General features: G+C 49.3%; 1 protein-coding gene across 2 annotated transcripts in view; it reads right to left on the reverse strand.

Annotated features, from left to right (window-relative positions):
- The window catches only part of Tmco4 (transmembrane and coiled-coil domains 4), a 98,306-nt gene that overhangs the window by 42,461 nt on the left and 30,385 nt on the right, over positions 1-25,460 (reverse strand). For both annotated transcript variants that reach the window (XM_045149780.1, XM_045149779.1), the window contains 6 exons: positions 21,125-21,257; positions 9,801-9,898; positions 9,050-9,193; positions 7,529-7,648; positions 3,681-3,845; positions 2,102-2,238 (listed from right to left, as the gene is read on the reverse strand). In XM_045149780.1, coding sequence (XP_045005715.1) covers positions 2,102-2,238; positions 3,681-3,845; positions 7,529-7,648; positions 9,050-9,193; positions 9,801-9,898; positions 21,125-21,257 — 797 coding nt within the window. The remainder of the gene's footprint in view (positions 1-2,101; positions 2,239-3,680; positions 3,846-7,528; positions 7,649-9,049; positions 9,194-9,800; positions 9,899-21,124; positions 21,258-25,460) is intronic.

Here is a 25,460-nt window from a genome sequence, read left to right on the forward strand (position 1 = left end):
GAGAGAGAGAGAGAGAGAGAGAATGGACACCCCAGGGACTCTAGCCATTGCAAACGAACTCCAGATGCATGTGCCACCTTGTGTATCTGGTTTATGTGGGTACTAGGGAATTGAACCTGGGTCCTTAGGCTTCACAGGCAACTGCCTTAACCACTAAGTCATCACTCTAGCCCCATAATGATCTAAAGGGTGCCTTGTAGCTTCTTTTTGCATCTCAATTCCTTATTTTCTTTCCTGTTTTCTTGTCTTTTTAATCCCAAATTGAAAGAGAGTATAAAAATACAACAGTAAAAGATTTGTGGCTTAAATAATCTCCTTTGAAATTCTGTGGATACTACCTCAAATAAGATGTTAAGTGTGTAAGAGGCAGGGAGAAATGCAGCCCCAACCCCATCTCAGAATAACTCTCCTAGGTCCAAAGTTTAAAAGCATCATGATGACTTCTCTTTCTAACTATTTTCCAGAGTGTGTGGACCACTGAAGAGTTCCCACAATGGGAATTTTACACTAGGAAAAAGGCTCAGCCACCAGCCTGCAAAAATGCCATTTGTGGCCAGCAGAGACACGTGACTATAGTCACTTTGCTGGATTCACTGAAGACAGACCTCGATGTTTCCACCAAAACATCTCAAATTAAAACCGGTCCACAGAACTGATTGTGGCGGTGCACACCTGTTATCCCAGCGCTAGGAAGGAGAAGGCCAGAGGATTCGTAGTTCAAGGCCAGCCTGGGCTGTGAGACCCTAGGTAGTGGCTTGAATTTAAAATGCCCCCCCCCCCCCAGTGTTGTGTGTTGTGATTAACCCTGCTGGAGGAGGTGTGTCACTGGGGGTAGGTCCTGAGGGTTAGTAGCCTAGCCCTACCACTGTTCACAGCCAGCTCAACTGGCCTACTTCCTTCTTGTTGATCTGTGGGGATGTGAGCCAGCTTTCTGCTCCTGCCACGCTTTCCCCACTATGATGAGACTTGCCTCAAAACTGTAAGAGAAATAAAACTTTTTCCTTCCCCAAGCTGCTTCTGGTTGGGTGTTTTGTCCCAGTAATGAGAAGGTAACCACAACCCCAATGCAAATTAAAAAAAAAATGGAAATTTTTAAAAAGCCAATACAGGGGCTGGAGACATGGGTCAACAACTAAGGTACTTGTCTGCAAAGTCCAAGGACAAGGGTTCAGTTCCCCAGTACCCACATAAAACCAGATGTACAAGGTGGTACATGCATGTCTAGAGTTTGTTTGCAATGGCTGGAGGCCCTGGCATGCCCATTCTCTCTATCTACTTATTTCTCTCTCTCTCTCTCTTTGAAATAAATAAATATATAAATAAATAAAAAATATATATTTTTTTGTTTTTGTTTTTTGAGGTAGGGTCTCACAGGCTGACCTGAAATTCATTATGGAGTCTCAGGGTGGCCTCGAACTCATGGCGATCTTCCTACCTCTGCCTCTGGAGTGCTGGGATTAAAGGCGTGTGCCACCATGCCTGGCTAATAAAATATTTTTTAAAACACAATACATAGGAATCCGATCTTCTCTCCTGCTTCAGTAGCCCAGCCTTGTTCATGGCAGCAGATGGCCCATACTCACTCCTCAGTTACCTGCTAGAGATGCAGGACTAGAATTCTGTTGCTCAGTGCTGGGCCTTGCACATGCTAGGCAGGCACTGTACTCCTGAGCTATATCTCCAGCTCAATAGGTTTAGAATTCTTCTTCTTTTTTTCTTAGATTTATTTTTATTTACTAGAGACACAGAGAGAGTGAGAATGGGCACCCCAGAGCCTCTAGCCACTGCAAATGAACTCCAGATGCATGTGCCACCATATGCATCTGGCTTACGTGGGATCTGGAGAATCAAACCTGGGTCCTTAGGCTTCACATGTGCCTTAACTACTAAGCCATCTCTCCAGCCCTCAGTTTAGAATTCTTACAGGGCCACCCTTGATACATCTTAGAATAATTTTGTGACTTGAACTACAACATTAAAACCACCATCTCTGCCAGAGCCACTGGGCTGTCTCAGGTGAACTTGCTGCTGGGGCTCACATCTGTCACAAGGCAGCCTCGCTGCCTTTCCTCGCACCGCCACCACTGTCATTCCCAGGTACCTGCTGCCTCGAGAGCAGGATGTGTGCCAGATGCTTGCCAACCTCCGTTGACCGGTGCAGACACACCCCCCAGGGGTTGTCGATGATGTTGGCGACACTGAGGAGCGAGGCTGGCCAGGACAAAGCGGCTGCGATACCTGGGGAGGAGGGAGGTTAGCGATGAAGTGGGGCAGTCTTCCTAGGTAGGAGTGCCTACTGGATGTCGAGTGGACGCTTAGAACCTGCAAGGTGTCCAAGTGTCAAACTCCGGCAGAAGAGAGACTTGAAACGTAAATCATTTCCCACACGCAAACACTTCTCTTCCACCCAAGGTCTTGTCACCTGTGAGAGGACAGCCCTACCTATGACCCCAGCCATATCCTCCCATTTTGCCTACTAGCTCTCAAGTGTCCCTCCCCACCCGTCTGTCCATTCCATGTGACTTTCTAGGCCCAAAGAGATGTTAATATTTGTGTGGCTTGAACTGGACTTGGATATGGGACCACCTCTTTTGCACTGGTGTGGGCTAGTCTGCTGCCCACAGGAGAATGGACATCTGGGGCACAGCCAGGCTGCTCTAACTGTCCCAGGTCACAGGACATTGGGCTGACCCTCAGACCCATAAACAGGCCCAGCTGAGATGAGCCAACTTCAACTCCCCCCCACTCTTGAGCTATTGAAATAAATGTTGTTTCAGACCACAGTTTTTAAGATGGGGATTGCTAACAGATATATCATATCATTGGCTACTGATGTGACAAAGACACAGACCACAAACTTCTCAAAGACAAGAATACAGCCTTAGCAAAGCCTGGTGACACACGCCTGTCATCATAGCTACTTGGGAGGTTGAGTCAGGAGGATCACAAGTTTAAGGCCTGCCCATGCTACAGAGGTAGTTCAAGGCCAGCCTGGGAGACTCTGGCTTAGAGGATACGGCTCAGTGGTAGAGCACTTTCTTGGTATGAACCAGGCCTAGATTTGCTCTGCGGCCTGTGCCTTCAGCACAACGCTGGGCTCCCCCAGGTCACAGGCAGCCACGGATTGATTTGGTGTTGCAATGCCATATGGTGGCTGGTGGAGGAGGGGCGCTGTGGTTGTTTGAATATGAAATGTCCCCATAGCCTCACACGTTTATGATTCAGCCTCATACTTGGTTCCCAGCTGGTGGAATCTTGGGAGGTGGGGCCTGGCTAGATGAGGTGTGTCACCAGAGGCAGCCTTTGGAGGAATGTAGCCCAGCTCCAAGCCCAGTGCATAGACTACTTCCTTCCTGCTGATATGAAAATGTGATGTAGGCTTTTTGCTCAGGTCTTTCATGCTTCTCCACCATGATGAAATCCCCTCTCAAAACTGTAAGTAGAAGGACTGGAGAGATGGCTCAGTGGCTAAAGCTCTTGCCTGTGAAGCCCAAGGACCCAGGATCAATTCCTCAGAATCCACGTGAAGCCAGATGCACGAGGCGGCACATGCGTCTGGTGTTAGTTTCCAGTTGCTGGAGGCTCTGGTGTGCCCATGCTCTATCTACCCGCCTCCTAAATAAATAAACGGTCAGGGGTTTTGTCCTAGCAATGAGAAGGGAATTGCTACAGGTGCTCACCAGACAGCACGGTGTACTTGAGGGCTTCCTGGGCCACCATGTTGGCGAGGCCACTGAGGATGGTCTCCAGCGCGTTGCCCAACTCCATCAGGTACTTGGCCTCCCAGGCCAGGCAGTACTGCTCACAGCTGCGGGCCAGGGCCGTCCACGGGGCGCTGAAGGTGCCTGGGGAGAACACAGGTGGCTGATGCCTCTCCAAGCTGTAGCGGAGGATGTCCCACCCACTGAACCAGGCAGGCAATGTCAGGCGACACCCTGTGTCCTTGTGGGGACATAGGGGTCCACCCCTGCCAGTGAGTAGCCACAGTTAGCGGGGCAGATAAGCTGCTGCCCTGTGAGTGTGTCCCAGGGGTGGCTTCCAATCCCACCTCCGACCCCTTCTGTGGGGTCTAGGTGATCTTGGGAATGTCACCCTGTGACCCTGAACCTCACTCTGCTTATCTGTGAAGTGGATAGCTGTAAAGAATGGAGTGTTTGAACTACTCTGGGTAAAGCAGTGCTCCCCTTCACCCCGGGGAATTCCAGGGTCAACCTGCTGACATATGACACGTGACAGGATTGGCTGTCGGTGGCAGCTAGACTCAACAAACACCTAAGGGGTATGGGGATGTGGCTCAGTTGGTATTGTGCTTGCACAAAATCCTGGGTCTGATCCCCACTGTCGAATAAACTACGTGGTAGTGCGCACTGCCAATCTCAGAGCGGGGAGGTGAAGGCAGGAGGATTAGGAGTTTAAGATTGTCTTGGGCCCCATGTCAAGTGCTAGGCCAGCCTTGGATGTATGAGACTCTATCCCCATAAAACGTGACCAAACAATGATTGTGAAATAATCTGGAAGTGAAGGGAACAAGGCATCAAGTTCAGCTGCTGGGCCACCCTCTTATTCTCTCCCTCTATTTCCTTGCCAAGGACACAGAAATCGGAGGAAACAGTACCAAAGAGGTCAAGGTCAAGGGTAATCACCTCCCTCCCTGCTGCCCTCAGCCTTCAGGGACGAGTGGAGCACCTGATCTCACCTCATCTGTTTCTGCCTGCATCTTTTCAAAACACATGATCTGCTCCAGCCCCTGCCCTGAATGCTTCAATAGTTCCTGGTCTTACATCAGCTCCCCAACTTTCTTTCACTGGTCCTTGAGGTTCCAATTCCATCCCTCTTCCACGAGGAAGCTTTCTCAGCTCTCCTGGCCAATCAAAGGCTCCCATTCTCTTCACTGCCTGCAAATATACATTCATTTTGCATCCTTGGATTTGAGAGATGCCTCTCCTCCAGCCTGTTGGCCAAGCACTGGGTTCCCATAGCCTGGCCAGGTGGTGCATGGCAAGCGCTCATAAAGTGGGACGAAGGAAGGAAGACACTCTGCCAGCCTGAACGGAAGGCTTCACCCTTTTCTGCCAGGTACTACCTCTGCCCAAAGACCACCTGATGTTGCTCCCTCTTCCTCTTTCGAGACCTGTGTCAGCTCAGCAGCAACTCCTTCCTGGACTTTCTCTAGCTTGGTTCTACTTCTTTTAGTCACTCCTCTGCCAGAGTCACATGCTACATGAGGCTGATGGAAGAGGACATGAGGACGAGTTCCCTTCTCCAAAGTGAACTTTGAGCTGGGGCCAAAGACGTAAATAGGAGTAAAAGGAAGCCAGCAGCAGCTCTGCTTCCCACTGGCCACAACTGAAATTCCTTTACCTAGACTCATAACTGCTCCTGCAGCCCAGAACAGAAAAAGCAAAACAAAACAAAACAAAGCAAAAAATAGGTGGATACACCCCCGAACTATGGGGCAGGAGACCAGGGTTTGGGTTCTTTCTTTCCCCTTCCTTCCTTCCTTCTCTCCCTCCCCTCCTTATTTCTATTTGAGACAGAGAGAGGACAGAGCGCCAGGGCCTCTAGCCACTACAAACGAACTCCAGACGCATGCGCCGCCTTGTGTATCTGGCTTTATGTGGGACTTGGAGAATCGAACCTGGGTCCTTAGGCTTCACTGACAAGCACCTTAACTGCTAAGCCATCTCTCTAGCACTACAATTTGAGTTCTACCCCTAGTACATGATGCCTCTGGGTTTCTTCTTCCAAAACACAGATCAGGTATATGGAAGACAGGATCACACAAAGTCACATATGACCTATTTTACAGGGGAAAATGGCCGACTCATGATAGATATACAATAGGTTCCCAGTAACTACGATACCCCCTCTAAGGGGAAGGGCCTGATGGTCACCTACCACTATGACTGATGCCTGGTAACATCTCTAAACATTTTCTGGTTTTCTTCCCTGATGGTTAGAAAAGCCTTGGCTCTGCTCTTGGAACCTCAGAGAATTGGGAGCCAGGGGGCTTCAGCATGTGTATGTAGGCGTTGTGTTGGCATTTCCTAGTTCACCCTGCCCTCTCTCTAAGTGATGATGCCAAGTCTCATCCTGGGCGGGGGCAAAGGTGACCCAGGAAGCGAGTAAGGCCTTCTAGCCACCCTAGCTGGGGCACCCCAGAGCACGTCCAGAGTCAAGCAGCAGGGTAACTGGTGTTTCTGGAAAGCCAGTGAGCCCCGCCACATGCTTCCTGGTTGAACTACATCTTTGCAGTCGCCCAAAGTGACAGGAATCATTTGCTCCACCTGACAAATGAAGCCACAGAGGTATGGGACTTGTGTACGGTCACATGGCCAAGTTGTACTAATCACTCAGTCATGAGCTTAAAGCCCCTTTGAATCTTTCCTTTATTCTGAGGACAGATTCAAACCACCAGCCCCAGCTCACATACCCCCGTGTGCCCACGCTCCCGCCTTGGACTTCTTGCACTCACTTTGGATCTTTTCTGTCACTGGGCACATACTTTTCTTGCTTCTTTATCTGGCTAACTCTGAGCCAGCCTTGGCGTAAACATCACTTCCTGTAGGAACATTCCCCAGGAACACCTGTGCTTCCACTATCGTACCATCCGTGAAGCTTCCTCTGATGATTTGGTCTGTTTTCAATCTGTGTGTTCCATGGAGGCAGGGGCTACCACCACGTTGCCCAGCACGATGTAGACACAGTGCTGGCTGAGTGACGGTGAGGGGGAGAGATGCAAGGTGAGTGGGTGAACGGATGGGGTGCACGCATGCAGGACGGTCCTCTCACATCTCAGATTCCTCCTCTGGAACATGAGCCTGCCCACACCCACCTGTTTTGTTGTTGTTGTTTTTCTTTTTAATATTGTATTTATTTCTTTCAAGCAGAGAGAGAGATAGAGAGAAGAGAGACACGGAGAGAATGGGTGTGCCAGGGCCTCCAAGCACTGCAAACAAACTCCAGAGGCATGTGCGACTTGGTGCATCTGGCTTTTTGTGAGTACTGGGGAATTGAACTGGGGTTGGTAGGCTTTGCAGGTAAGTGCCTTGAACACTGAGCCATCTCTCCAGCCCACGTGTTTCGTTTTGAATGTGAAATGTCCCCCAAAGGTTGATGTATTTGAACTCTGGGTCTCTAGCTGGTGGTGCTATTTGGGAAGGTCATGGAGCTTTTAGCAGGTGAAGCTTTGCTAGAGGAAGTGGGTCACTGAGGGTAGGCCTTGAGGTTTTATAGCCTGGCCCCACTTCCTGTTTATTCTCTGTTTCCTGACTGAACGCCATGTGACCAGCCAGCTTCCCACTCTTGGCTGCCATGTCTTCCCCACCATCGTGGACTGCATCCCTTGGAACTGTGCTTCAAAATAAACCCTTCCTTCCCTAAGCTGCTTCTGGTCAGGCATGTGACCACAGCAATGAGGAAAATCACTAATACGGGCCCAAATCTAGCCCAGGGTCTGGCCAGCAGCTGCAGGCTCAGCAGCGTCAGTGGCCCCTCCCTCTGAACCCCTCTTCATCTCGGCGCTTACGGAATCTGCCGGACCCGAGCCAGCCAGTGATAGCGATGGTGATGTGCAGCTGCCTGCCCTCTGTCAGAGGCAGGAACGTGAACTCTTCAATGGCCCCGACGCGCTTCTTCATTTTGTAACCTAAGGACAAGATATGAGAACAAGAATGGAGGGATGGGGACCCTGAATCTATCTCTGATCACTCACCCAGCAAGCGCCAACCGCATGCCCTGGCCCTGGAGAAACACGTTACGTCTGTGTGTACTCCTTAAGGCACTTGTTGGAGGGGAACACGATGCTGCTGGAGGCTAGGCAGCTCCCGACTGGGGTCTGAACTCAGGCTCTTAACCACTGCCTCGACCGGCTTCTGAGGGTATCTTTTTTTCCTGCACACCCTGCATGCTGCAGGACACTGCTCTTGCTAAATGGTGATGGAGTTGAGCAGGATTCTCAGCAGGGGAGCTGGGTACCGTGTGAAGAACTGCTATCCACAGGTCAGTGTGTTCCCGGGGCCACTGGCACAGCTGAGGCTGGTAAGCAAGGGGCAGCTGTGTTCTCTCTGGACATGAGGAAGCCTTATGCCTTCAAAGTGGCTGGCCTGGACATGCCCTCAGTGGTGGCCGGAGACTCAGCCAGAACCTTTCCCAGGATGTACTCACAAGGCACATGGTAGGAAAACCAGTTTTGCTGGGCATGGTGGCGTATGCCTTTAATTCCAGCCCTCAGAGGCTGAGGTAGGAGGATGGCTGTGAGTTTGAGGCCAGCCTGAGGCTCCACAGTGAATTCCGGGTCAGTCTGGGCTACAATAAGACCCTACCTCAAAAAGAAAGAAAGAAAGAAAGAAAAAGCCAGTTTCTCAAATGTGGGCTTGACCCTGGCTGTCCTGAGTGCCAGCCCAGCAGCGTGAGGTTTGCTGCAAGTCTGACTTGACTTGGACCTAGTTGGCAAAGCCACGTCTCTTCTATCTCCAAGAAGCCATCTCTGGGGAGAATGTGGGGTGTTTGTTCTGATGAGCAACACTCAATGGAAACTTCCTCCATTTTCTTTCCATGCATGCGTGTGTGCATGTGTGTGCATGTGTGGTGTGTGTGTTCATATGTGTGTGTACATGCACATGAGTGTGTACATGTGTGAGGTCAACGTGAGTTATCCTTAATTATTCTCCATCTTATTTTACTGATTTTTGAGGTAGGGTCTCACTGTAGCCCAGGCTTACCCGGGACTAGCTCTCTAGTCCAGGCTGGCCTTGAACTCACGATGATCCTTCTACCTCTGCTTCCCAAGTGCCAAAGGCATGGGCCACCACGGTTCTACATCTTATCTTATAAGACAGGGTCTCTCGCTGATCTGGAGCTCACTGAGGCAGCAGGCCCTGGGATCTTCCTGTCTCCGGCACCCCAGCCCTGGGCTCACAGGTTTGCGTTGCCATGCTGGGCTTTCACACATGTACCGGAGATCTGGACTCAGGTCCTCATGCTTATAGAGCAATTATTTCACATGCTGAGCCATTTCCCCAGACCCTCCCTTCCTTTTGAGACTTACCGGTCAAGCCAGCTCCAGCTGCACCGAACAGCGAGGTTATGACTGCTATGCCGGCCACCGAGCCCAGCGCCGCTGCCCCCGCGCTGCCAATGATGGTTGCAGCTCCTGCGGCGACGAGAGGGGCAGCCAGGCCCCCGGTCACCCCTGCAGGGAAAGAGCCCACAGTCAGGATATAGCTCGATGGGCTCTTATCCCATTAGCTGCCCACTACCTTCCATGAAAGCTCTGTACTGCTTTTTATTTTATTTTAATTTATTTGAGAGAGAGAGAGAGAGAGAGAAAGGGGAGTGAGGAAGAAGGGAGGGAGTGAATGGGCATGCCAAGGTCTCCAGCCACTGCAAACAAACTCCAGATGCATGTGCCACCCTGTACATCTGGCTGACGTGGGTACTGGGGAATCAAACCTAGGTCCTTAGGCTTTGCAGGCAAGCCCCTTAACCACAAAGCAATCTCTTCAGCCCTACTCTTTTTTTAAAAAATAAAGTGTTTTTTTTTTTTTTTTTTTGAGGCAGAGTCTCATATAGTCCAGGCTGGCCTTGAACTCCTGATTCTTCTGCCTTCATATCCTAAGTGTTGGAATTATAGACATGGGCCACCACACCTGGCAGCTTCTGGCCATGCCAATAAGCAGATTTAGTACCGATTCAGCACCTGCATGTTGTGGGCCCACCTCCCACCTGATGCCCTGTACAAGCCTCTTGTCCCACACCGCCAGCCGCAGCCCGCAAGCTTCACCACCAGCAGGCCTCACCAATCACGGTCCCTCCTCCCACAGTGGCCAGGCCTATCAGGAGATAGCGCTTCCACTTCCTCCGGCTTTCTCTCTTCTTCCGGGATGCCTCGGCCATCCTGAAGAGAAGAGGCCAGATTTGAGGATTAGCTGTGGGCTCAGACCTCTGGAGACCTCCCTCCTCACCAACCCCAAAGCCAAGTCAGTGGTGGCTAGGACCTCCATTATGCAGAATGGCCCTGGGCCCACTGATGGCTTGAAAAGGCTAGAATCATTCTAATATCCAACTGGGGGAACCTCAGTGAATGAATGGGGCGCGCTACTTACCCAGCAGATCCATCCTAACAGGGGTGCAATTTGAATAATGGAAAGACAAAAATAATAGTAATAGCAAAAGAAGCATGAAATTGATTTTTCAACAGAACATGTGGGCCCAGAATAAGTACTACATAGAATCTGGGGTTCCTTCTCCTCATCCTGCTGTTAGTCCCCCCCTTTTGAACATTTTGGAAACCTATTTCATCCAAAGAATCACCTGGAGTGTGTGTGTGGGGGTGTCAGAGAAATGTTTGCATGGGAGACTTTCAGCCTTGCAACAATAGCTGGACTCATCCAGACTTGAAACGTAACTGGTATAAAATCTAGCCAAGGGCTGGAGGGATGGCTCAGCAGTTAAGGTGTTTGCCTGCAAAGCCTAATGACCCAGGTTTGATTCCCCGGTACCCACATAAAGCCAGATGCACAAGGCAGCGCATGCGTCTGGAGTTCATTTGCAGTGGCTGGAGGCCCTGGCACCCCATTCTCTGTCTCTCTTCCTTTGTTTGTAAATACATAAATAATTAAATAAAAAATATTGAAACGTAGCTGAATGTAAGAACACGTTGACAGTGAATCTGGGTGGATGACTGGGGCACACTCAGGAGTCACCAAGTTCATTCGCTTGTGGGACCTTCATCTCTTGGCCACCGTGAAGTATCAGGTCTTGGCAAGAGGAGAGGCAGCATGTGGGCGCAGCAGCCATTAGGAGAGAACTCTGCCCTCGAGCTGGAGTTTGGACAACTGCGCGTGGAGTGATAGCAAGCAGCGGGGATCATAAATGATGAACCGTGGTTAATATTTAGTGTGGCCTTTCTGTAGACTGGCTTCTGGGTTCTGCACTTCCCACATTTTCCCCTAAGAAGCAATTAAAAATATCTTATTTATTTATTTGAGAGACAGAGAGAGTATGGGTGTGCCAGGGCCTCTTGCTACTGCAAAAGATCTTTGTGTATCTGATTTTATGTGTATACTGGGGAATCAAACCTGGGCCAACCGGCTTTGCAAGCACGCACCTTTAACCACTGAGCCACCTTCCCAGCCCCTAAGAAGCAATTTTATTGCTGTCCCCACAAACCAGATGCAAGAGACAACAGTGGCTACTTCGAGAGGAGCTTTGAGGGTTGGCAAGTATCAAAGGAAGCAATAGCTGTTTCCATCACAGTATTACATTGCCCCTAGCCTCAGTCTCCTATACCACGGGGGCAATGGCATCTACTTCATAAAAGGCTGTTGTTTTGTAAGGATGAAATTCATTACCGTTTGTCTAGTTAGCCAGTAATTTTCCACTGCGAATGGAGACTGTGCAAGCACCTGGGAGGCTGCGTGTCTGGTGGGCAGAAACCACCCCCACCCCATGCTTAACCAGCCTGCCTGGATCTTTTCTCAAGAGCTGCACCAAGAAATCAATTTGCCCTGGGCACGGTGGAGCTGGTGCATTTTGGGCTCCCTGCCAGTTCTTTTTCTCCTCTGCCCCCAGATGCCAACCTGCTGTACTATGGAGAAGTGGAAACGGATGATGAAAGTCTGTGCCCACCATGAGTGCTAGCTTCCATGGCGAGGCAGTCATGTACCCAGCACAGAGGAGGGATGTGAGCAGGAGCCAGAGGTCTACTGTGAAGATCCAAAGAGAAGACTCTACAGTCGCACCCTTAGCATCAGTGCAGGGCTGGGTCTAGGAGTCCCAGAGGGTACTCACGTCCACAGAGGATCATAAAATAGAACAGTATTTGCTTACCATCTACACACATCCTCCTATGTCTTTAAAGCTGTTTAGACTTATGTCTCATACAACATACACTCTATGTATTCAGTCACTAGACTGTATCTGGGGACTAATGACAAGGAAAAAAAAATCTGGACATATTTAGCACAGGTCTTATTAAAAACAACTTTTTTTGAGCCAGGCATGGTGGTGCACGCCTTTAATCCCAGCACTAGGGAGGCGGAGGTAGGAGGATGGCCGTGAATTCGAGGCCACCCTGAGATTAGAGTGAATTATTTCAGGTCAGCCTGGACTAGAGTGAGACTCTACCTTGAAAAACCAAAAAGCCAAACCAAAACAACTTTCTTGGGTATGGTGGTGCAAGCCTTTAACCTCCAGCCCTCGGGAAGAGGCCGAGGTAGGAGGATCTCAGTGAGTTTGAGGCCAGCCTAAGGCTACATAGTGAATTTCAGGTCAGCCTGGATGAGCGCAAGACCTTACCTTGAACCCCTCCCCCCAAATAAACAAACAAACCAACAACAACAACAAACCTTTTTTTTGAGGCAGAGTCTTACACAGCCCAGGCTGACCTGGAACTCACTCTCCAGCCCAGGCTGACCTTCATCAAACTGCAATCCTCCCACTTCAGCCTCCTGATGCTGAGATTAAAGGTGTGAGCCACCATCTCTGGCTCCGGCTTCAAAACTTTTTTTTTTTAAGGTCAGATGTGGTGTTTGGCTGTAATCTCAGTATTTTAGGTGTGGAGAAGCAGGAGTTCAAGGTCAGCTTGAGCTATATATTGTTATTTGTATTCAAGGCCAGCCTGGGCTATATAAGATCCTGTTTCAATTATTTAAAATCATTTATCGGTGTGAGCATGCATGCAGGCATGTGTCCAGGAGCACACCGGGGTCTCCTGCTGTTATAAATGGAGGCCCATTTGGTTTTGTGTGGGTGGCTGGGGAATTGAATCTGGGCCAGTGGACTTTGCAAGCAAGCGCCTTTAACCCCAGAGCCATCTCCCTAGGCCCTCAATTTTTTTTTTTTTTTGACTAATAATCGGTTAAGCCTGAGGATGTAGAAATTTCAGCCTCAAAGGACTGACTTGGCATACCTACCCTGCCAAGTGACAGCTGTTGGCCAGCTTTAGTTAACCACTTGTATGTGGAAATGACGCAGGTCTTTTTTTTTTTTTTTTAACAGAATCTTTAAGAGCCCCTACAGGAGGCAGATAGGTCTCCTATTGCTCTGACCCAAGACCAGCAACCAGACAGGGGTCAGTGTGTCAATCTGGAAGCCAGAACCAAAACAGGGTGGACAAAAACCACAGCTAGGGGCTGGAGAGATGGCTCAGTGATGAAGGCATTTGCCTGCAAAGCCTAATGACCTGGATTCGACTCCCCAGTACCCATGTAAATCCAGATGCACAAAGTGGTGCATTTGTCTAGAGTTTGTTTGCAGTGGCTAGAGGCCCTGGTGCACCTGTACCCTTCCTCTCTCTGCTTACAAATAAATAAATAAATAAAATATATATTAAAAAAAAACCCGACAGCCAATTTCAGCGGGCAGTGTAAGAAGCAAATCTCTGATGTTGCTAGCTGTTCAGAGTTAGGAGCTGTTTGCTTTAGCAGCGAAGTCTTCCCGTCCAGACAGAAACACTGCCGAGTTTCTACACAGATGACCTGCCACGTGGGCGCTTCTTCATCCAGCGAATGGGGACAGTAACCACGTGTGACCCTTGGGTGATATGAACTTTCAGATGATTCATGGGCAGCGACTGGCCTATTGTAACCGTTCAATAGGTTTGTTGCTGGTTATCATTCTTCTTGTCACTATAGTAATTTCCTCCTAAACAGAGGCTGGTGATATACTCTGATTGTTAATTACTTTGACCCTTAATTAATAATCCTCAAATCAATTTAAACAGGAAAGCTGGAAATGATTGGTTTTGGGTATAAGTTTGAGTCTTGAAAACAACATGGCAGCTACTGACACGGTACAGCAGTGGGACCGGAAGTCTGGCTCTGTGAGCCAGAGGCACCTTCACCCCGTTGCCTTCACACCGTCTGGGAAGTGGCTAGAAACTGGGGAAGAGACACCTGAGCCTGGCTCTGCTGGGTCACCCATTGGCACTGACTACCCTGAACCTGGCAGGGGTTCTCAGAACACTTTTTTTTTTTTTTTTTTGCTTGTGTGTATATGGGTAATGTGTGTGCGTGCATGCATAAGTGCACACACACATGTACACATGTGTGGTGTATGCATTTGCATACTCCTGCAGTTCCCCATAGTGGATCAGGTGTCCTGATCCATCACTCTTCTGCCTGTTCTTATTTAAGCCAGAGTTTCTCTCTCTTTCTCTCTCTCTCTCTTTTTTGTTTTTCCAGGTAGGGTCTTGCTCTAGCCCAGGATGACCTAGACTTCACTATGGAGTCTCAGGGTGGCCTTGAACTCACAGCGATCCTCCTACCTCTGCCTCCTGAGTGCTGGGATTAAAGGCGGGCGCCACCACACACAACAGGCCAGTCTTACTGAGCCTGCAGCATGCCATTGTTTTCACAAGCTCTGGTCTCTGCTCCCCTGTGGGACTGTGGTTAGATACATGCCTAGCTTTGTACGTGGGACCTGGGGACCCAGCCTGAGCAGTCTCTCAGACACCCCCAGGCCCTCATGCTCGCACAGGAAGTGCTCTTCACTGTTGAGCACCTCTCCAGCCTAGGACACTCTTTCTTTTTCCCCCATTTTCTTTTCTTTCTCTTCTTTTCCCCCCAGTGTCATACACCTATGTAATGCATTTAATCATATTCATCCCCATGGTCCTCTCTTGTCACCCTCCATTCCTGCGAAACCCTTTTATTCCCAACTAGTTTCCTTCCTATTTTCATTCTTTTCTTTTGTGATCCATGGAATTTAACTGGGGTTGTTTGCATGAGCATGGTTGGAGGTTACTTATTTTTATTTTTTTTTTTTGGTTTTTCAAGGTAGGGTCTCACTCTGGCTCAGGCTGACCTGAAATTCACTCTGCAGTCTCAGGGTGGGCTCGAACTCTCAGCGATCCTCCTACCTCTGCCTCCCGAGTGCTGGGATTAAAGGCGTGCGCCACCACGCCCGGCTAAACAGTATTTTTTTTTTTCTTTTTGGTTTTTCAAGGTAGGGTCTCACTCTAGCCCAGGCTGACCTGGAATTCACTATGGAGTCTCAGGGTGGCCTCGAACTCACGCCAATCCTCCTACCTCTGCCTCCCGAGGGCTGGGATTAAAGGCGTGCGCCACCACGCCCGGCTGGAGGTTACTTATCAAAACATAGGCGGCTCACCAATGGCTGCATGACTGAAGAGCATACCTACTGCCCCCCAGCAGCCGTTAACTAACAATAGCTCCTCTGAGAGGAGTCTCATGAGCCCCTCCTCCGTCAGGACCCCCTTTTAAAATATTATTTACTTATTTATTTGAGAGAGAGTGAGACAGAGATAAAGAGGCAAACAGAGAGTGAATGGGCATGCTAGGGCCTTGAGCCACTGCAAATAAACTCCAGATGCATGTGCCATCTTGTGCATCTGCCTTACATGAGTCCTGGGGAGTCCAACCTGGGTCTTTTGGCTTTGCAGGCCAGTGCCTTAACCACCAAGCCATCTCTCTAGCCTAGGATCCCCCCCTCCTTTTTTTTTTTTTTTTTTTTTTTTGGTTTTTCGAGGTAAGGTTTCACTCTAGCTCAGGCTGACCTGGAATTCACTATGGAGTCTCAGGGTGGCCTCGAACTCACGGCGATCCTCCTACCTCTGCCTCCCAAGTGCTGGGATTAAAGGCATGCACCACCATGCCTGGCGCCCCCCTTTTTAACAGAACCCAATTATACCAAGAAGGGCTAAAGGTAACCATTTTGCCACAGTGATATAGTCTTCCACTTATTTTGAAAACCAGAAGGGCACTGAATGGATACATTGACTAAATAAAAATGTGTGGGTAGGGAATGAGGCCAATATAGAAACTTCTGAAACAATGTAACAAATGTGTGAATAGGGAATTGGGCCAATATAGTAACTTCTGGAAGAATATAACAGATGGGAAGTGTCAAGACATTTTCATGATTATTGTCAGTTTATTCTGTGAAGAATGTAATGTCTTAAGTTAGTGCCATGGACATGACGTGGCACCATCTGTTCCCGAATGGGCCCCACAGTGTTGTCTGTAGACCTGTGGTACAGGATGATCACCAGGCTTAGCTGAGTCTGACAAAGGGCCAGATCCTGGCATGGATGGAGAATAGCTACAAGTAAATACAGACCTGGAAGGCTATGTGACTGACTCCATGGATGTTAGCATATCACAGCAGTTCTACAGATAAAGAGGATACAGTGTAATCTCTAGTATTCTGCTTTGTATCAGTGTTCAGATGCTTATAAATATTTGTTAGAAAAGGGGGTCTTGCCGGGCGTTGTAGTACACGCCTTTAACCCAGCACTTGGGAGGCAGAGGTAGGAGGATTGCCATTAGTTCGAGGCCACCCTGAGACTACATAGTGAATTCCAGGTCAGCTAGAGTGAGACCTTACCTCAGAAAAAAACAATAAAAAAAAGTGGTCTTTTTCTGTAGGTTACTTTAGCAAAGGCACTCTCCTGACAGTCATGTGAATGGCAATATATCTCCCTATTTATTTCAGTATTTGAGTGATCTCAGTAGCTGCTTTCTACGTAAAATGAAGAGGTCTCTACTCATCATTGGTCATCACAACATTTTACCTTTGCAGTGATTTCTGTTGTCTGAATGAATTTCAACACTTCGTGCCCCAAAGAAGACATCTGCTGTGAGTCAGAATGAGCTAGAATGTTATCTTCCCTTTCCTTGAAAATGAAAATTCAGAGAACTCCAAATCCAAGTGACAGCTCTGTTCCTGTTAGATTTTGCCTTCTGTTTAGACACACTGGCAGCCCATGCAATCAAATAGTCACTGGCCACGCTCATCTTCTAGAACGCTAGGTGTGAACCTGGGTTGGCATTTACATCAGCCAAAGATGGAGGGCAAGACCACATTGTGGATTTGGGCCAGACCCCATGTTGGTAAGAAGAGCCATCATGGAGCCGCTAGCCTGATCTCTCACGAGCAGGCGTTCCCTACATCCTCCTCTCCACCATCTGTGTTCTCTTCTTCCTCTGGCAGCACCTCTTTATCTGTGGACGGGGCTCAGGGTCTTGCACATGCTAAGCCAGCGCTCTACCCCTGAGCCATAGCCTCAGCTCACACTTTAAAAAAGTTCATTTTGGGCTGGAGAGATGGCTTAGCGGTTAAGCGCTTGCCTATGAAGCCTACGGACCCCGGTTCGAGGCTTGGTTCCCCAGGTCCCACGTTAGCCAGATGCACAAGGGGGCGCACGCGTCTGGAGTTCGTTTGCAGAGGCTGGAAGCCCTGGCGCGCCCATTCTCTCTCTCTCCCTCTATCTGTCTTTCTCTCTGTGTCTGTTGCTCTCAAATAAATAAATAAATAAATAAATAAATAAATAAATAAATAAATAAATAAAAAATAAATAAAAAAGTTCATCTTCCCACGTCGACAGAAGGTGCTGTCTCAGTGGCCCAGAGTGCTTTTTCTAATTAAAAATTATAAAGAATTCTTGGGCTGGAGAGATGGCTTAGTGGTTAAGCGCTTGCCTGTGAAGCCTAAGGACCCTGGTTCAAGACTCCATTCCCCAGGACCCACGTTAGCCAGATGCACAAGGGGGTGCATGCATCTGGAGTTCGTTTGCAGTGGCTGGAGGCCCTGGTGCGCCCATTCTCTCTCTCTCTCTGCCTCTTTCTGTCTGTTGCTCTCAAATAAATAAATAAAAATGAACAAAAAATTTAAAAAAATTATAAAGAATTCTCTTTGCGGCTGGAGAGGTGGTTCAGCAGTTAATGGCGCTTGCTTGTAAAGTCTGCTGGCCTGGGTTCCATTCCAGCCACTCACGTAAAGCCAAGCAGGCCTTTGTTTAGATAGCCTGGCACATGCCCATACAAATAATAAAAGCAATCTCTTTGGTAGGGTTGGGGATGCAGCTCCATGGTAGGGCACTTGACTAGCGTGTGTGAGGCCCTAGGTTCAATGACCAGTACCATGAAAAGGGTGTGTGTAGGGGGGCTGGAGAGATGGCTTAGTGGGTAAAAATGCCCGCTTGCAAAGCCTATTAGATGAAAAGTGGCACATGCATCTGTGACCCAACGCGCCTATGAAAATGGGAGGGGGGCCAGGGGAGTCCACAGCTCAGCTAGTGTGACGTTCTTCTGCAGTCTGGCACTTCGTTTGCAGTGAGAGGCAAGAGATCCTGTCTCAAAGAAGATGGAGCAAGACATCTCAAAGTTGTCTCTGACCTCCACACCCGTGCCATGGCACGTGTGCCACCACACAGAAATACATTTTAGGATTCCCTTTGCTGCCTGCTTTAGGGCTGGAGAGGAAATGGGTAACTGTGCATGGCAGCTCTGTGGCCTGGGGTGAGGAAGTCACCCGTGTGCCTTTATTCATCTGCGAGACTCCATGGGGATGGCACGGGTGGTGCAGAGGGTGGCCTCTGTGCCTGCATCAGGAAGTACTCAGAAAGGTAGATGTTCTGCAACGCAAGCGGTTCCAGTCACCAGTGTCCATCAGCTGAGCATCACTGCGGCCACACGCTATCCGGGTTTCTCCTGTGTGGCTATTCATTTAATCCTTTCAATGGTTCTCTTATGTAAATGCTATCGCTAACCCCAAGTTAGAGCTGAGGAAACAAAGACCCAAAGAGGGCAGGTTAGGCAACGAGCAAGGGACGCCTGAGTGGCTTTAGGGTGCAGATGGAGCCGAGAGCCACGAGGTGCTCACTACTGTCTGAAGCACAGCTACAAAGAGGCGGCGCAGAAAGGAGCCGGGGAGATGGCTCAGTGGATAAGGCTCTTGCTGCACAAGGCGAGGACTGCACTTAGGGTCCCAGCACCCATGTCGATGCTGGGTGGCTGTGCGGGCCCACCTGTAAGCCCAGCACTTACGAGGCAGACTCATGGAGTCAGTAAGCCCTGGGTTCATGTGAGTGACCTCGCCTCAGTAAATAAAGTGGAGAGTGATTAAGGAAGACGTCTGATGTCAACCTCTGGCCTCTGCCCACACCAGCGCACAGGTGCACTCACATGTATATGAACACACACATACACATGCTTATACATACAATAAAAAGAATAAACCCACTGTCCCAAAACAAAAACCCTGAGTTAAAGGAAATGTACATACCATCTTACCTCCTAAGGCCCAGGTGATAGATACACGGGTGTTCAGAGAAGGCCCAAGGCCCCAGAGCACGAGTAATAGGCTGAAAGGTGGCTATGCTTCCCCTGGGCCCCAGCTTCTCCTGGATACTATAGACAGAATCTCAGAGGCATCGACAGTCCCTTAAACTCCATTTAATTTTTTGGCATTTTGAAGTAGGTTCTAGCTATAGCCCAGGTTAACCTGGAGTTCTCTATGCAGTCTCAAGCTGGCCTCAAACGTACAGCAATCCTCCTACCTTGGCCTCTGGAACGCTGGGATTAAAGGCATGTGCCACCATACCTGGCAAACTCTATCTTTTTGAGGACAGTATTCATATATAACAACAACATGATCACAATCATACAGGTAACAAACAGCAAATTATGGTATTTGTGGACTCATTACTCCATGGGGCTCAGCCCCACAAGAATCCTAGGACAAAGGTTTATTTCTATCCCCATTTTTTTTTCTTTTCTTTTGAGGTAAGGTCTCACTCTAGCCCAGGCTGACCTGAATTCACTATGTAGTCTCAGGGTGGCCTTGAACTCATGGCAATTCTCCTACCTCTGCCTCCCAAGTGCTGAGATTAAAGGTATGAGCCACCATGCCCAGCTGTTCCTCATTTTGTAGGCAATAAAACTGAGGCCCTTGACTAACTTGCCCAAGATCACACAGCTGGGAGGGTCCCCAAGCTGGGCTCAGAACAGATCCTCTTGGGGACGTGTTTGTTTCTTGTCTGTAATAAGATCTACAAACAGTAACTGAAAGGTCCCTTAGTTGCAAGGCTTATGAGACCCTATGCACTTCACTTTCTGCATCTGGCTCATGAGGGAGGCTAGGCCAGCAGGCTTTGGAAGCAACCACCACTAACCACTGAGCCATCTTCCCAGCCCTTCCTCTGTACATTTCAAAACTATGCAAAGAACCCAGGTGGCCCTCATGGTGATGTTTATTGGCTTGAGTCTGGGTGTTTCCTACCTGGCACAGTTTCTGGGAGTCAAAGCAGGAATGTTTTTAACAAGTGATGCTTTCTCCTTCTCTCAAGGTTAACAGCCTCTTGCTTTGCCCTGTAAACTCTGGTGGGAAGGCGGCTCTTAGCTCTGAACTTGGTTTATGGATTCAGTCTCTCACTAGGCAGAATGGGTGTACCTGGGCTGCTCAAAGGCAGCTGTGGTGTATAACAAAAGCCAGTGCCAGGCAGACGTGCCTGGTGCCAGCAGGTCACAATGTGGCTGGCACTAAGACTGATTGATTGTTTCAGGATTAGATGCTGCAAAGAGCTGGGCTCTGGCCAACTCACTAGGATAATTTCCCTCACCCTCTGTTGACCACACACACTACAATACAACTGATAGACCCAGGGGCATGTTGGGGGAAGGAATACACATCCAGTGAACCCTTGTCATGTGCCAGCCCCTGGGCCAAGCATTTTCTATTAATATTACATTCCTTTCTATAATGACCCTAGATGGGGGTGTCCTTATACCAATTTTTAATACTTTATTTATTTATTTGAGAGGAAGAGGCAGATAAAGAATGTATGTGTCAGGGCCTCTAGCCACTGCAAACTAACTCCAGATGCATGTGCCACCTTGTGCAGCTGGTTTACATGGTTATCGGGGAATACAACTCCAGTCCTTTGCAGGCAAGCACCTGAACTGCTAAGCCATCTCTCCAGCCCCTTATACCCATTTTAAAGCTAGGGAAATTGTGGCTTAGAAAAAGTAGTGTCACCTACTCAAAGTCAGATCATTCACCGAGGTCCACAGACAAAATATTTAAAAGCCTGGGGGCAGAGCAGGGTGTTGGGGCCACTGGATGGCAAAGTTACACGTAAGTTCATGCAGCTTAGTGAGCACCCATTGGATCCTCTCTGGTTGCAAAATCAGGCTCAGAGAGGGCATGTGAGCTACTGAGGTCACACAGTGAACTGGGACTACTGGAATTCTTTCCAGTGCTCCTTGTGCCTCAGTGCATGGTCTTTCAAAGGGGAAAATGGGAAAAGGGGGCCCCGGGACAGGCAAAGTGCCCTCAAGTGGAATCCTCCGTTCCTGCCAGGGTGGCAGGGCTCTCTTACTCAGACTCCTCCTCTTTGGTGTCCTTCAGGCTCTCCAGGAATGTCTCTTCCAGGACATGGAGCTCCTCCAAGGGCACTTGGAGCAAGAAATTCATGTAACAAACAAGGACTCTGGCCCGGGCATCATAGTGTCCTTGAAAGAGAAAAGAACATGTTCAACGAATCAGTTTAGGTTGTAAGACAAGGATGTCAACAGAGCCGTGAATGATGAAATCCAAATCTAGAAACATCCTACTAATAGCCCCATGGAAGCCACTTACGCCAGGCTGCCTGGTGCATGGAGTCCAGCTCTCACTAGCTCCCTTCCTCAACACTGTCCCGACTCGAGCACGCCAGGCCACATGGCCACTGTGGACACATAGCCCTCCAGCGGACAGTCTTGGTTTTCTATCCTAGAGGGTCTTGGATCCCTTCATCCCTGTGATCATCTCCTATGACACTAAGCCTCCTTTGATACTCCTCTGCTCTTATGATATTAAAATTCCATCAAGCCACAACAGCCCAGCCCATCTCCCCATCTCAAGGTGAAGCTATATTAGCTGGCAATGGCTGCAGTGACAAATTGCAGGATATAGTGCCTTAAAACAAGTTCATCATCTCTCAGTGATATGGCCATAGGGCCCAAACCAAAGTGTTTCCCTTGAGGGAGATGAGGGGAGGATTCATTCCTGGCCCTTCCTAGTTTTTTTTTTTTTCCTGGATTTTTGAGTCAAGGTCTTGCTATAGCCAAGGCTGACCTGGAATTCATTTGTAGTCTCAGGGTGGCCTTGAACTCATGCCAATCCTCTTACCTCTGCCTCCCAAGTGCTGGAAATAAAGGTGTGTGCCACCACACCTGGTTCTCAAGAAGCTAACATTTATTGATGTTTATCCAAGTCCTTGGAATTTCTTGGTCTCACTTCTTGTGGGGGAGGCGGCCTATCCCTGGCTGTGAAAGCTGTAGATGGTGGCCCCAGCGTCAGCGCCATCATCAGCCTGTATAGGATGCCATCAATTCCCCTGCCCTTCACGTGCACTGGGAGGGCACTGTGGGCCTGGAAGAGTTTCTGCCTCTCTGCCACGTGGTTCTCAAAGTGGTGTCTGGAGGATGAGCTGAAGGAGTGAACCAGTGCCTGGGAGACCCGCAGAGCCCTCACTGCACGTCCTCCGAGGCCGAGTCACCTCCTCTGCATCCCTCTATTTTTGTGTGTGTGTGTGTGTGTGTTTTTGAGACAGCATGTTTTTATTTTTTTTCCAGGTAGGGTCTCACTGTAGCCCAGGCCGATCTGGAATTTACTCTGTAGTCTCAGGGTGGCCTTGAACTCACAGTGATCCTCCTACCTCTGCCTCCCGAGTGCTGGGATTAAAGGTGTGCGCCCCCACGCCTGGCTGAGAAAGCATTTTTACAATGTATCCCAGACTGGCCTTGAACTCACTCTGTAGGCTAGGCTTATCTTCCTGCCTCAGTCTCCTGAGTCCTGGGTGACAGGCGTGTGTCACTGTTCCTGCCGCCTCACTCAGGCATGTCTACCAAACCCTTCAGCCATGTAGACGGCTAGGTCACAGGCTCCAGGGTTGTGAAGGTGGGCATCTTTGGAGTAAGTAAGTAAGTCTTGAATATTTTTTATTTTTAAAATATTTTTATTTTTATTTATTTATTTATTTGACAGAGAAAGAAGGAGAGAGCGAGAATGGGCACACTTGCGCCCCTTGTGCATCTGGCTAACATGGGTCCCGGGGAATCAAACCTGAGTCCTTTTGCTAAGCCATCCCTCCAACCCAGTCTTGAATTTTTATTTGTCCCCCAACATAAGGTTCGGCTACCACCTCCCATTTGGACCCTCTGTGGGTATCACCTGCCACTGGGATTTCCAGTCCTCACTCCATCTCTTTCCCTCCATCTGCACTTTCCCCATGTGACCGACTTGTCCATGTCACTAGACTACAAGCTGACTCATCGGAAGTTCAATTCCAGCATCTGCCGTCAGTGGGACACTGAGTAAGAACTCCAAGTTGGATTTTCTTGGCAGAAAGAAAGCCACAGGACGTGGCATTCAGCTGCTCTACAGTGTCTTGTGGTCCCTATGGAAGCACGACTTGTCAACAACACCAGCTCCCAGTTTCTGCCCATCTGCGTCATCTGAGAATCCTGGCAAAGATAACAATTTCTGCCTGGGGATATGGCTTGGTGGCAGAAGGTCTGTGTAGCATGTGCAAGACTCTGGGCTGTGCGTGTGTGGGTGTGTGTGTGCGCGCGCGCGCGCACACACACACACACACACACACAGTTTCTGAGCCCTGCCTTAGGAGAAACCTCCTTCACCCAGTTTCAGATTTTCATGGGAGGGACTGTTCGACACGACTGAGCCCCCAAAGTTCTTAAGATTGTAGTTTCAACTTCTGCCAAAGAAATCAATTTCTGTACTGACAGAGTCCTCAGAGCCAGCTCCAAAGCCTCCCTGGCCATCTGTCTGCCACCCTTGGCTGCCTCCATGCCCGGGAGCTGTCTACGTGCCAGGGAACAGACAAGCGCGTGCTGTGTGCCCTGGGGTCACTAGGTTAATGAAAACTCTATAGACAAAGGAGTTCCATTTCCTTTGAAGAGAAGCTTGTGACGCCCAGGTGATAATCGGGTTGTGGAGAAGGCTTGGCTATGATGATTAATAGGTGGTAATTGCAATTAGCTGTTATTGCATACTCCATCGGTCAAGGCCTCTGTGATTCAGGCTGCCACGTGCGTGAGTGATTAACATGATGGGTGATGCTGGGCACGAGGCTTTGTCCAGCGGTGTCAGAAGGATCACGCGGGGTTTGAGCAAGTTGTCCCCCATAGGCTCCTGTGTTTTGAGTACTTGGTCCCCAGCCGGAGGCAGTTTGGGTTAGTGGGGGAGCCCTTGGGAGGTGCAGCCTCACTGAAGGAGGTGTGTGTCAGTGGGGGTGGACCTTGAGGTTTGTTGAGTCCAGCCCACAGGGTGTTCAGGGCTCGCTCACTCAGATTACTCCCACCGATGTGGAGATGTGATGCAGGCTTCCTGTTCTGGCCTGCCGCGCTTTCCCCACTGTGGGGGAAGTTCCCCTTGGAACTGTGAGCTGAGATCAACTCTCTCCCGCAAGGCTGCTTTTGGTCGGGTGTTTGGTCCCAGCAATGAGAAGGTCATTTCCAGGACCTCAGGAACTGGACTGCTGGACTTGGAGCTGAGCTTCTGTTGGAGCACATGGATGGGGTCCCCAAGCTCCAGTGCCCCAAGCATGAGGTTTTTGGTGTTGGGTCTCCTGCCAGCTTACCCTGGCCAAAGCACTCATCTGGAGCCTGTCTTTGCCGTCACTGTAATGTGCGCCCCGCCATCCATCCACTTGGGCCGAGAGCTTGGACACTGTTTCTTCAGGTTCTCCCATCCCAACATCCAACCAGCACCTGAGCCAAAGCACATCCCGGGGTCTGGCACTTGGCTCCATGTCCACTGCCCCTACCTGCATAGCCATAGTCAGTATTCCTCCACTTCCTGTTACTGCCTAATTCATTCTGGTCCCTGCAGTCCTTTTGCCACACAACAGTCAGAGGGATTCATTAAAGTGATCATTGGATCATTGTTTTTCTCCCTGGCTTAAAACTTTCCAACAGCTCCCAGTGTTCTTAGAATAAAAAAGACCACTTCTGGGCTGGAGAGATGGCTTAGCAGTTAAGGTGTTTGCCTGCAGACCGTAAGGACCCAGGTTCAGTTTCCCAGTGCCCACGTAAGCCAGACCACATAGCAGCACATGCGTCTGGAGTTCATTTGCAGTGGCTGGAGGCCCTGGTGCACCAATTCTCTTTCTCTTCTCCTCTCTCCCTGAAATACATGAATAAGTAAAAAATTTAAAAAGCTACACTTCTCACAGCTCCCGAGACTATCCATTCCCAGGCCTCCTCCTTCTACCCCTCCTCACTTCTACTACTGCCTGCCTTTGCTTCATGAACCAGCATTTGCCTGGCCAAGAAGCCAAGTGCAACCCTGCCTCCGGGCCTTTACACTTGCTGTGCTCTCTGCCCGGGAAGTCCCTCCTCTAGAGCGCTGTCCATCAGCCCTTGGCCATCAGCCACGTCTCAACTATTATTTTAGAGCTCAGTGGCTCCTGAATTATTCTCCTACTTCATTTTTTTTAGATTTATTTTTATTTATTTATTAAAGACAGAGTGCGAAAGGGAGAGAGAGACAGAGAGAGTGAGAATGGGGCACCAGGGCCTCTAGCCACTGCAAAGGAACTCCAGACACATGTGCCACCATGTGCATCTGGATTACGTGAGACATGGAGAATCGAACCTGGGTCCTTAGACTTTGTAGGCCTGTGTCTTAACTACGAGGCCATCTCTCCAGCC

Source organism: Jaculus jaculus, chromosome 5 (assembly GCF_020740685.1).
Source record: "Jaculus jaculus isolate mJacJac1 chromosome 5, mJacJac1.mat.Y.cur, whole genome shotgun sequence".
In the NCBI taxonomy this organism is placed as follows: Eukaryota; Metazoa; Chordata; class Mammalia; order Rodentia; family Dipodidae; genus Jaculus; species Jaculus jaculus.